This window comes from Parasteatoda tepidariorum, chromosome 4 (genome assembly GCF_982258835.1).
Source record: "Parasteatoda tepidariorum strain Cologne lab strain chromosome 4, Ptep-v5.0, whole genome shotgun sequence".
Lineage (NCBI taxonomy): Eukaryota > Metazoa > Arthropoda > Arachnida > Araneae > Theridiidae > Parasteatoda > Parasteatoda tepidariorum.
The window spans coordinates 118,158,349-118,172,652 of record NC_141758.1 but is presented as its reverse complement, the minus strand read 5'-3'; the positions used below and the strand labels follow the sequence as shown (position 1 = coordinate 118,172,652).

Below are 14,304 nucleotides of genomic sequence, written 5' to 3'. Positions count from 1 at the left end.
ATTGATACTGATGACGACTGTCCAGAGCTCAAGAATTATTTATTGTAATTAAAATTCAATCATAATTCAGAAAGTTGTATAATGAATGCTGTTTCATTTATATGTTTACAAAATAAACGTGTGAAATTAAAAAAAAAAGAGTTCTATAAGAAAAATATTTCCACGGTGATTTTTAAAATATATCTTTTGAGAATATGCAAACTCAAGCATTTTAATGTAAGGAGAAATGTGATTGAGAATATTTAAAATAGTATTGATTCGGAATTTACATTTTGTAGCTAGGCTAAATAAACATTAACTGTAATTAAAATTCTTATCCTTTTCTGAACACTGTATAAATGAATATCACTTTTCTAATATTTGTTTACTGTGGTAATCAATAAACAAAGGAGAAAATCACTGAATAATTTGCAAGTTTTACTCACGTGCATTCGCAGAGGCGAAAACGATCAGGAGCGCGAGCAGCGCTCTTAGGAACTCCATGGAGCGAAAAATCCCGGCGATTCTTTAGAAAGCCACGCGGGAAACTAAAAATGAATGAATCCAATTGAACTTGCTCCTCCTTATCCTTTTTAGTGATGCTCTTCGGTCACTCTATCGCTTCTTCTGGACATCATCGGTTTCGACTGCTATTTATAAACGCGATGACGTCATGACGACGCCAACGCCCTCTGTTCTTCCCAACAAACAATAAAGATGAGAGGTGGAATACTTGATAAGCAGGAGTCGAAGTTCATTACTTTGAAAACTGGGTGAATTTTCAGTTTTTTTTTTTTTTTTTTAGTATATTCGTAAAAATCGAGAGAAAAAAAAATCTAGTTTTTTTAATCGTCTGTCGTTTCAAAAGCTTTTATAATCGTCTGTTGCATCTAAGTTTTCTAATCGTTTGTCGTATTAACATACTTATTTATAATCGTTGGTCGTATTACAATTTTCATAAATTTTTTTTTATTATAATCGATTGTCGCAACAAAAGTTTAATTTATAATTATGTCCTTATAAAATTTCATAATTGTCTGCTTTAAAACTTTTATAACGTTTGGCGGGACGATAATAAAAGAGTTTTCAGTAACATTTTAAATAAAATACCAATTTTATTGTTTTACCACAGATAAATTTCCTAATACTAATTTTAACTTCTAAATCCTAATTACCAAACTAATTCATAATAAATCGGATAAAAAACGATATAGGATTAAAAAAAATGGAATAAATTCAAATTTAAAATCAATTTGTCGTTAGGCATGTACAGTGTGTTTTTTCATTTAATAGTATTAAAATTAGTCTTAGGAAGTGTAATAAAGTCTTAGGTAAAATTAATAGTATTAAAATTAGTGTCAGGAAAGATTTATTAATTTAAAGATATTTTTCTTTTTTTAAAATTGTTTTTCATTTTTGATTATCATTCCAAATTAAAAGCTTGAAACTAAAGTGGCGTTTCCTTAATATAAAATAATCATATTATATTAACTAACCTATTTATCTTAGATTTGCAATATATTTTAATAATTGGTCAGTAATTTAATTATATTTACTTTTAACATAGTCTTTATGTTAAATTAATGGGAAAATATTACAAGTCGCTCAAAAAAATCGCCCTACTATTATTGTCACCAATGATTTTTGATTAATTTTAGTAAAAGACTTTAATTGGAATAAAAAAATAAGATAGGTACTAAGAAAAATTAATGGAGATATTATATCTACTAATTCATTAAAGAGAAGAGTAGTAAATCGACCTACTATTATTGATGCCTGTGATGCTTGCTTAATTTTGGTAATAGGTACTAACTGAAATAAAAAATAAACTATGCACTAAAAAACATAACTAATGGAGGTATGACTTCAATTTTTGACGTCGGTGATGTTCAATTAATTTTGGTAATAGGTACTAATTAAAATAAAACTAAGTTACTAAAAACCAAGTTAATGAAAAAATGATTCGAATTCATTTACGCAAAACGTAAAAAATTGCCAAGCTATTATTGACGACAATGAAGCTCAGTTAATTTTGGTGAAAGCTATTACTTCACAAAAAAAATAAGCAATATTAATGAAGGAATGGTACTAATCCGTTAAAGAGAAACGTAAAAAGTCACCAAATTATTACTGAAGCTATAATTACTTAATTAATTTTGGTAATAAGTACTAACAAAAAAATAAGCTCATCTCACCTATCAAGCAAAATTAATAACGAAATGACATTAATTCGTTAAGAAGAGTTATAAAAAATTGTTACGTTAGTAGTAACATCCATGATGCTTAATCATTTTACGTATTAAATGAAATATGTAATAAAATAAAAAGCAAAATTAATAGGAAAATGGGAATAATTCGTTCAGGAAGAACATAAAAAGTCACACTATTATTGACTCAAAGGGTGCTTCATTAGTTTTGATATTTTGGTAATAGGCACTATTGGTATTATGGTGCAATATTAATCAATAAAGCTATACTAATGCATGTGAAATTAGTTTATACTGTACCTATTAAAACTGCATTAATATTGCGAAATTTTAATATAACGTGGAAAGAGGTGTTTTTCAGGTCTAAGAAAGGGATAAGTTCCATTGAAAATTGCTCATTTGATGTGAATTTTGAGCAACATGAGTTGACCTTGAGCAAATAACACCATTCCAACAGATACTAAATACAGTAAATCGTTATTTTAATGGGATAAATTACAAAAACGCGCTTTGCTTAATGCAATAACGTAGAACCACTGAGAAGGACAGAAAATAATAAAAAATGAAAAAATTGGAATTATTATAGCTTTTTTAATTTTGTCGGCATCTGTCTCTTAGTTTCGTACATGATTTTGCAGTATTATTCAGTAGGGGAGAGTGGGGTCAATTGTAACAGGGTACGATTGTAACAGAGCAAAAATTTCGAGTGTCGGGTTCTAGATTTGGTTCCTAGGTGGCGCACAAGGTGTATTTAATAAATCTACATGTACACCCCTGATGGCAACCATTTTTATGTACTTTTGAAAGAGTTACATCACAAAATATATTTTCACGCCACGCAAGTACTTTTTTTGGTATTAGAATATTATGTTGTAACAAAGTAATTTTGTTTAAACAAATAAAAATTAGTAACCGAATATGTAAGTGGACACTTTAATTAACATTTCAATAAAAAAAAGATTAGTTTTGCTAATTAACTAGCATTGTTTTTAACAAATGAAGCTGAAATGGCGTCTTGGGGACAATTGTAACAATAAGTAAAGGGACGATTGTAACAGCTGAAAATAAATAATCCTATGCTTACAAACAATTACTTAACTCTTTAAGAACCACCAATAGTTTCCTATATCATTTATATTACGTTGCATGTGCATTATTTTATTTCTCATCTTTCACAGCATAAATTAAAATTTTTAACCCTTTAAAGTTAAAAGTTTAATCCTTTAGGTTTCTGCTCATTATTATTTTTACTCCTAAAATATCACTACTATTTTGATCAATAAAAAAATATATCACAACTATGATAATATGTATAATTAACTATGTTTTAGTTGAATTTATGAACTGTTACAATTGACCCCGTAAGTGGGGACAATTATAACAACTGCACGACTGTCAAAAATTGTTAATAACTAATATAATAATATTTAAAATCAGGTATTTATGTTCTTTTCTAGTAGAGGATAGTCTACTTTACTCGTCTGTCAATTAATACTAATAATATATTGGATTTTTTGTCAGTTAAAAATAGTTAAGTAAAAAATGTTACAATTGACCCCACTCTCCCCTACTGATTTATTGATTGTTAAGCTTTCTTCTCGGTATCCATTTAGTAAGCAATAAATATATAAAAAAATATTAAATAACAAGCAAACAAATTTATATTAAAAAAAATTTGAATATTTTTATTATTTTAAAAACGATATTTCAATTAATCTTTTTCTTTAACACTAAACATACTAGCATATAATGTATACCTATTTCTAACATAGCCGGTCAAATGTTTCTTGATTGAATGTATGAAATATGGATGTTAGGAAGGAAATAAAACTAAAAAAACTAATTAAATGAAATTGACTATTGCCAATTTTTATGCATTACGAACGCAAAGAATAAGAATTTTTAATTCATTGCTCAACGCATTTTTTATATATACAGGGTGTTTCTATTGTACATTTTCCGCAAACATCTTTCTTCTAATTATTATTATTTCTAATAATTCCCGTAATTATTCTTAATAAGAATTATAATTTAATAGAATAACTATTTAATAGTTATAATAACTATTAATAATTAACTATTTAATAATAATTTAATAAAACTAGGAGGCTCCACCCCCTGCTCGCTAACGCTCGCCAACCCCCGAGAATTGCTACGCAATCCTATGTGGTTCACGCCGTGAACCATGGCTCGCTGCGCTCGCTCGCCAATGAACACAATGTTCTAGCACAAAGACATAATATATTATCATCAAAGACATAGTATTTTATCATCAAAGACATAGTATTGTGCTTATGTAGAAGAATTCTACCAATGTTCTTATTGGCTTTTAAAAAAGTATATTAGCTATTTAGATTGTACATGGTGAAAAAATCAAAACATTAGCTAAATAAGAAACATATTAGCAAAATAAATTATCAAATATTGCTTCACTAATATTCTGCATTTTAAAGCGCGAAAATTCAATGCATAAATAAACGCGAAATATAAAAAAATTCAATACAAACACTTAAACGTTTTTTAGACGTTAAGGTAGCTCCCAGTAGAAAAATATCAATTCAACAGCGGCCTTTTAAAGCATTTTCACTTCAATTAATTAATTAATTCCTAATTGAGTTTAAATTAAATATTGTCATGTTTTTAGTGCATGTGTGGCGACCGCCACCTATCGTTAAATACTTTCACTGCGCTGAAACCGTTTACCAGTTGTCGCGTGCAATCATTATCTAGCCACGCGCTTGTATTTTTATAAGAAAAACATTATCGTTCTTTTTCTTGCCTTTTTATACAGATCTGTTATATTTAATAATAAAACTTGTTAAGTTTGTTTATTATGTGAATTCGTGTTTATTGATAAGTTAATTCACCTTCTGATCCATACTTACTACTTACTACACGAATTTACACATGAATCTGAATTGAACAACCTGATAATGCTCACTCTGGTTATTGTTATCTGGTTGCTCACTACGTGCTCTTGCGCGCCGAATCCAATCAATTAAAAATGAAAACTGTTGCCAGCGCGAGAAAAGAAATATCATCGGTTTTATTGATACATACATACATACGTATTAGCGTTTTATATAATATAGATAACTTAATAAAATTATATTTTAATAAGAATACTAAGAATATATAAGAATTACAATTCCTGTAATTATTCTTATAATTAATATTATTTATTCAATGAACGTGCGCTGTCTTGATTGTTTCGGCATTTTTCCGGGAAAAAGCTAATAGATAGTTAGAAATGAGGTAAAGCTATCAAAATAAAATATAAGCTACTTACCAAAACATTTGGTTTTTGTCACTTTTTCGTACAAAAAAATGTCAATCTAAAATTGTAGCTACTTTCTAGAAATTTGAATTCACAGTTATTCTGATTGAACTCACTACGCTACAGTCTTTGCAGAATGTGCATCTAATTGAATGCAATACGTTGAACACGCATTGCATCGTAGTATCTGATCCAATAACCCTATAGAGCAATAAATTGTTCTCTCGGTCAAATGAGTGGTTGTGGTGGAAATAGGCATACGACACGTGTTATTCGAAACAAACAAAATAAAAAATTAAAAAAGAGTAATAGAATATTAACTGTATATAATTGTTAGAAAAAGTCATGAAAGTCAAATGTGCAAAAACGATAAGATAAGCGCATTTTCAATGCAAAAGTTCTTAAACGATCATTTGACCGCTTATGGTATGTTTAGTGTAAAAAAAAAAAACTATTCTAACTACTAAATTATCTTTCGGATCTTTTTACCAAACATCTCTCATCAGACGATAAAAAAATTTATGCAATATAATAAACAAAAAGATTATAATGCTTAAAATATCAGTCTAATCGTTCTAATTTTCAATTGAAAAAAATTATATTAGCCTTTTAAAATCCATGTTTATAATTCTAAACGAGACACAAATACGAACTCTTTCTGAATAAATATTTAGAATTAAATGAATGTCCAGAAATTGGAAACTAACTACATGTTCTTGAATAGTTAATGGTATTGACATTTAGTAAATAGGAATCAGTAGCTGCTTGAACAACCTCATTCAAAGCTTTTGAAAAGTTTGTGAGCAACTTTTCCTTCACTTGAAGTTTGATACATAGTTTCAGACATTTATAACTATTTAAAATGAGTCTAAGTTTAAAGATTTTTACATCATTTAGAGCATCTTTTGAGGTCTCCCTCATTTCAATACATTTCTATTAATCATATTTATATCACTATTCTGATTAATTATTATTTTAATAGTTGCAAAACATGAATTTTACACCCTAAAGTAAACAGTACCTTTTATCTTTATGTAATATAGTAAGGTGATACGCTGCATTTATATTGTTTAAAAATATATATAATGTTTAATAATATATTTAATGGTTTCATAACAAGAATTTTACATCCTAAAGTAAACAGTACCTTTTATCTTTATGTAATATAGTGAGATACGCTGCATCTTTAAAAATATTAGTTGAGGTTGGTTTTCAAATTTTTCTGAACTTACAAAGCACTGGGAGATTCTCACAGTAATACTTAAAACATTATATAGAGTTTATGGTGATAACAATAGATTTCTTACAGTAACAGTTACTGTGGGAAAACTTTGATTTTAAATTGTTAATATTAAGGAGGGAGTGTTATAGTACCCAGTGCAGTAAGTATATTTCCAATATTCACAATCGAGCAACTAAGTATTATAACGTGATAAGTTTTGACTATATACACTTTTGAGCCATGGTGACTCAGAAATAGATCACTCGTCTACCCATGAGGTGACTTGCGTTCGAATCCCAGCGATGGCTGGTTGATACGATTTCCTAATCTAGCTCGCATCGACCAGTATGCCGACGTAAAATATTCTCACAAGGGAAACTAGGGAAGTGTGACTCGCCAATTTTGAAATGAACTAGTGGGCTGTATGCCTTATGAGGAATAATTTTAGGGGGCAACATTCGTTTCGGCCCATAGAAGGTCCTGTGATAGATAAAAAATAATTCAATATGTAGAAAAATCGGTATTTTATTACTGCAATGCAGACTATTAGTTATTGTAATTGTCTCATACTCCAATTAATTTGTAAATAATTGATTTGCTAATTAATAAATTAATTAGCAAATTAATTATTAATTGTTTATTAATTAATTAATTAATAATTCATTATCAATTAATTAATTGATTTGCAATTGCATACTCCAATTAATTTGGAAAATGTTTTGAAAAAATTTTTTAAAAAATTGATGTCAATTTTTTTTAAATATTAATCTTACAGATTTTTCTGAAAAACTACAAATATATAAAATTTTCGAAATCAATTGTGACAATAAATATGCATTATTTAGTACGTGAAAGTACCACAAAATTAATTGGAGTATGAAATAATTACAATAACTAATAGTCTGCATTGAAGTAATAAAATACCGATTTTTCTATATATTGAATCCTTTTTTATCTCTCACAGGACCTTCTACGGGCCGAAACGAATGTTGCCCTCTAAAATTATTCCTCATAAGGCATACATCCCACTAGTTTATTTCAAAATTGGCGAGTCACACTTCCCTAGTTTCCCTTGTCAGTGTTAGACGATTCATGGGGAGGAGAAGTAGTAACTCTATCGAAGACTTTATTTAAAATCTAATTGAACAAATAAAACGCCCAAAACTTGCGTCTCCCTTTTTACGAAGCTAATGCGTTTTAGTAAACAAATATCGATTTTTCAATTTAATTTAAATGTTTAAACAATTTATTTTTCTTTATGATAAAAAAAAAAATTATATTCAAAATTTGGAGCTTTTCAAGGGAGAAAAAGGTAATTAAGGAATGATCACGCTTGGTGGGCTACTCTAATTATCTGAATTTATTTTATGCTTTCATTTTATTAATCTTATTGCACGTCATATGCAGATTACAGCTGTTTTCATAGCTCTTTATCAAAAATTTAAAAAAAAACTTGCTAAAACACACCGATAGTTAACAAATTATGAATCACTAAACATTCTCTTGGCGATAAAAAATTGTTTTATAACAGCTGTAACATTTCTCCGGAAAAAATAGTAATCATTTATTTTTATCAGATATGAATTGCATGAAACATGAAAAAATGTTCGATATGCAGGATTAGTTATTTATGTTTTACAAAACTTATTTGACTAGGAAATCCACTCCCTCCCCTCTACTAAATCTCGACTCTGATTTCTCTCCAATTCAATTCGTTTGATAATCGAGTGTTTCAGTCTAGCTTTTAAAAGTTTTAAAAAGCTTAGAATAATATATACTTTTTATTACGATTAAATCAATTTTGGATTTAGAATTCAGAAAATTTAATTTATTTAAAACAAACTATTTTATTTGAATCTTTAAAAAAAATATTTGATTTTTGAATTTTCTCTCACTTTTTTCCTCAATTTTTAAGAATTTGAGATTCAATTTTTTTCTCTTCTAAATTTTGTTTTGAAAAAACATTTCGTGCATAAAATGAAAATATATTGGATTTTCAGAATACAAGTAAAACATTTTACATTCAAACATTCAGATTTTATGCCTGTCAATGGCTTTTAAGACTTGGCTTAATTTGATACAAAAACATAAAATTATTGTAAGTTTCAAAAATGTATCGTAAGTGTAATAATGTATTGTAAGTGCGTAAAAATTATAATAGATTGTTTACGCCGTTGACTGATTCAGTAATCAGGCTCTTTGTAAACAGCGACTTCATTTTGTGATTGGGAAGGTCTCTTCACATTTTTAGATTCAATAATCAGGCTCTTTGATTCAATAATCGGGCTCTTTGTAAACAGCGACTTCATTTTTAGATTGGGAAGGTCTCTTCTCATTTTTAGATTCAATAACCAGGCTCTTTGATTCTATAATCAGGCTCTTTGTAAACAGCGACTTCATTTTGTGATTGGATAAGTTTCCAAACATGAGTATCATTCATTGCCCAGTTATCCTTTTTCAGACAGTAAACCCAAAGCAATAAATGCAAATTGTTTATAATATCGTTAAATGTTTATCAAGTATAATCAAATTTAACTTGTATGAATAATTCTAAGAACAATCCATTTTCCTTAATAAACAGCATATAAACTAATTGTAATACGCCTGAAATACATCAAGCAGATGAGAAAATAATTTGACATTACAAGTTCGAATCAGCAAAGAGCTGGATTTTACAATTTACCTACGTCATATATGTTAAGGTAAAACTCAAATTCTATTTAATCTACTACTACTAAAATCTACTAACAAGGGAAACTAGGGAAGTGAGACTCGCCAATTTTGAAATAAACTAGTTGGATGTATGCCTTATGAGGAATAATTTTAGGGGGCAACATTCGTTTCGGCCCATAGAAGGTCCTATGAGAGATCAAAAATAATTCAATATATGGAAAAATCAGTATTTTATTACTTCAATGCAGACTATTAGTTATTGTAATTGTCTCATACTCCAATTAATTTGTAATTAATTGGATAATTAATTACTTTCACGTACTATATAATGCATATTTATTGTTAAAATTGATTTTGAAAATTTTATGTATCTGCAGTTTTTCAGAAAAACCTGTTAGGTTAATTTAAAAAAAAAAATTGACATCAAATTCTTTTAATTTTTTTTTTCAAAAAACTTTCCAAATTAATTGGAGTATGTAATTGCAAATCAATTAATTAATTAATAATTTCTGATTAATTTATTAATTAAAAAATAATGAATTATCCAATTAATTACAAATTAATTGGATTATGAGACAATTACAATAACTAATAGTCTGTATTGAAGTAATAAAATACCGATTTTTCCATATATTGAATTATTTTTTATCTCTCACAGGACCTTCTATGGGCCGAAATGAATGTTGCCCCCTAAAATTGTTCCTCATAAGGCATACATCCCACTAGTTTATTTCAAAATTGGCGAGTCTCACTTCCCTAGTTTCCCTTGTAAGTTTCACCGGTAAAACTTTGAAGTATATAACATCATTCCATTTTGGCATTTTACAAAGCCTTTTGCGGTAAAACTTAGTCATTACCAAACCACTTTGGTAAATCCTAGGTATAACGTATGATTTACCAGATTTCGGGTATTTATTGTAATATGCACACAATTTATGTTAAATTTCAATACCACGTTTATGTTCATTATTTTAATATGCTCTCAACTGAATTCTTTTATAATTTTGCATTATAATTGCGTAAAATTACAAACAGTAGCCAACTTCATCAAAGTCGAAACGTTTTTCGAAAAAAAAAAGGAAGCGAGCAACTCAATTTTTAGTTGTATAAATCAGCTCACCTCGCCTTTATAAACGAGGTGATAAAAAACGAATATTGTTTCTGATTGTGCAAAATTACTTTTGAAATGAGCCCGGAAGCACAGATTTCGGAGGCCGAAAAAACATGATGCGACCTGAGGCAATAGGGAACGCAAAATAGTGATTGAATGAGAGAAACATCGGCCTTTCCTTTTGTTTTATTGTTTTTTTCAAGGGCGCAAAAAGAGAAGAATTAACATTCGCAATTCTTCACGGTTCAAAGAATTCAACACTCCCCTAACTGAAAAGTTCGCCGGCTAAATATTTTCTTTATTAACAGAGAATGACCCAAAGTCAGCAATTATGTTAATCATGCGCAAAAAAAGTATGCTCTTGCGTTTGTTTAGAACACATTATAGAAGTCACGTTCAAACCCCAGTGAACTATAATTTAAATAGAGTTCTTTTTTATTTTTTTACAAAATGTTAATTGAATGATAATGGGAAATTAGAGATGGGTCATAATAATTACTTCAAAAGATATTGCTGCCAACATGTTGTTCAATAATTCAATCAACAATTTTTAAAAATCTGCAGGCTTTAAACTGAGCCTAATGCGCAATATTTAAATATGCTAAACTGTGAAAAATTCCGAGCTACGTTGCGCCGAAAGTTTACAAAACTTTTTCATTGCTAGCTACATAAAATAGAGTTTCATTTCACCATATTTTGGTATTATCACTAGCTCCTAATATCAATAGAAGGTTGCACCAAAAGTAGCTGTTTTGAAGAATCAAATGATATAAAAGCGGGAAGGAGTTGCACCATTATTAGGTATTTTTAAAGTACTCAAATGCAGATCCAGGTTGCTATTTACCTAACAAAACTATTTACCGGACTATTACCAAATTTAAAAAAGCCAACTTAAAAGAAATGCAAATAAAACATTTATCTACCTAAATAAGTTGATACAACATGGCATTAGTCGTCCCGAGACAGAGTTGTTAAGAAAACATGGTGTAGTAAACAAATATTGTTCAGTTTACAGACACCGTCGAAGTTTTGTGCCTTTTAACAAATTTTGGTACAGTCAGTTGCACCATGTAAGTATTTCTCGATCATTTTTCACAATTTATGGGGTAACCAAGATAAAATGATCTTTCAATTAACTGAACGTTGGGATAATAAGAAACTTTGCACCAAAAACTAGTTAAAGATCGGACGACATTTTTTTACAGTGTACTAGTTGTACATACAGCTTGCACCGTACGATCATACAGCTGCTCATACAGCTTGCAGCGTACGAACGTGGTCTGAAGAGCACCAGCATGAATCTACCGTACTTCTGTGGCCACCAAACTCCCCAGACATTAACCGGATTGAGAATCTGTAGGACAACCGTGATCGGGTAGTTCGTGTCATTGAACTTCAGCCTCGTAACCTGGCGCAGCTGGCTACAGCACTATAATCGACAGGGCTCAACATCTCAGTGAACACCTTTAACGACTCAATTCTCTTCCCGCTCCACTCTGCGAAAGGTGGTTATTGTAGCTTTTGACAAGTGGTCACATTAGGCTGGGATAGCCAGGTTGGTAGGGCACTAGCCCATGTCCAAGAGTTCATGGGTTCGATCCCAGCCGGCTGGAGAATCCCCTTGTAATAAATGGTGACTTATGCACGTTAAATCTGTCGAGTCACAAAGTCCTCCATGTTCAAATAACAAACCAATACCTCTGGGAGTTCTGATCCAGGAGTTTCCTTGTCTTCTGGATTGGGTTCAGAATTTCTAGGCTACGGAGTGGAACATTCGTAACCGTAAACCCAAAAATTGGGTCGTCTGTTCAACGACGGTTATGAAATAAAATATAAAGTGGTCATAGTAATATCACTGCACTGTGTAGAATAACCCACTTATAAAAATTCGATGAATCTATTTTTTCAAGCAAAAACAATGATATTTAAAACTTTAAAATGCTGGTATAATTTTTGTTGACAGCAACGATAAATAACTGTGAAACGGATAGTTTGTCTTGGCTTATGATTCAGACGTTACGAAATTGTTGGGAGATAAAAAAGAGTTTTTGAAAAGTTTGCTACACGTTCAAAAGTAATATTGCAAGATATTGTACATTTTCAATTATGAACAACTTATAAAAAAAAGAGAAAAAAAAAAACGCTGATATTATTTTCTGTGACAGCAATGACAAAAATCTATAAAACGAATATTTTGTCTTGGTTTATGTTTCTGACGGCGCGAAATGTTTTGAAAAAGCTTTTTCAAAACTTTGCTTACCCCACCAGTAAATTTATAACATTTGTGTTTTAGAGGGCTTTCTGGGAATTCCGCTCTCCAATATGCCTTCTAAGAAATATAAAATTCTCCATTTCAATTGGAATCGCATTCCGTGCATTGAGAATCCTCTGAAGATGTGTGCGGGAGCATCTTCAACGAAAAAAAGTAGAAAAAGTTTTGCCTGACTCTACCAACCGCCTTCTAGATCGATCGACGTCCGATCTCTTTACGAATGAGTGCTTCTAACTTCACCATTTCTTTTCCGAAGAAGACCTTTCCTATTTTTTTTTCCTCCTTCATTTTAGATGCCTAGCTGGGCGGAAGAACTGCAGTCGTAAGGGGGGCGCTATTTTCTTTTTTCTCCCCCCCCCCCATAGATATGCAGAACCTGAAATTTAAATTTAGATACGGGAAGTAGATAAAAAAATTCGCAGGTCTTTTCGAAAATTTGTTTCTCATATACCCGAGGGTCACTAATAAAATGAGATAATTTCGGGGTGACGTTTATTTAGTGGATTTTTCCACACGCATCGCACATTATTACTACTGCAACCTAATGAAACATTGCTTCAATGACACTTCCAATTATTTTCAAAAATAAACAAATATTTCAGTTGACATTTTGCTATTATTTTTACCCATTTTATTTTATTTTATAACCGTCGTTGAACAGCCGACCCAATTTAATGGGTTTACGACTACTAATGTTCAGATCCGTAGCCTTGTAATTTTGAACCAATCCAGAAGACAAGGAAACTCCTGGATCAGTACCCCCAGAGGAATTGAGTTGTTATGGGAACATGGAGGACTTTGAGACTCGACAGATTTAACATGCATCAGTCACCATTTACTACACGGGGAGTCTTCGGCCGGCGAGGATCGAACCCACGACCTCTTGGACATGGGCCGATATTTGATATTTGATTGATTTGGACATGGGCCGTTGCTGATATTTGATATTTGATTGATTTGGCGATAGCTGATATTTGATAATTCTTTTAAATTCCTTTTTTTTTTTTACTTTTCATTTCGTTAAGCATTAAGTGGGGGAGTTTATTTTTGAGATAGGGGACCACAGAGATCCCATAAATACTTCTTGAGTTGTGAATAAAAGAGAATTTTATCATTCGAACGATATTTTTTTTTTATTTTTAGATTAAGAATCAGAAATTCTAACCTACAGTTCAAACTAATTCAGGTGAATATCACAAATAAAGATCGTCCGAACTGATTGATACTGTTCCAAAAGTCAAGAGTGGAAGCAAGAAAAAAAAACGATGCCAAGACTTACAGAGGCTGAAGAAGCCAAAGAACGTAAACGGGAATCCCTTAAGCGTTACACATAAGCGGAAAAACGAAAGGATTCCAAACGCAAGCACGACGCCCCGTCCATCAGAAAAATACCAAAGTGGTTAAGAGAATTGAACCCTACCGAAGAACGAATGGTGGCTCTCCCTTTCCTGTAAACTGAGTGTTGATCACAGGTTAGGGATAAAAGGATCCTTTGTCAAGGTACCCAGCAACTTGCACGAGACCGCAGACTGTCTTTCACGCAATATAAATGATTCATTCACT

At 30.6% G+C, this 14,304-nt stretch overlaps 1 protein-coding gene across 1 annotated transcript in view; it reads right to left on the bottom strand.

The window, feature by feature from the left end:
- Positions 1–610, bottom strand: part of LOC107438039 (uncharacterized) — a 165,504-nt gene extending 164,894 nt beyond the window's left edge. The window contains exon 1 of the mRNA XM_087162368.1: positions 426–610. Coding sequence (XP_087018494.1) covers positions 426–483 — 58 coding nt within the window. The 5' untranslated portion in view covers positions 484–610. The remainder of the gene's footprint in view (positions 1–425) is intronic.
- Between the last annotated feature and the right edge of the window lie 13,694 nt (positions 611–14,304).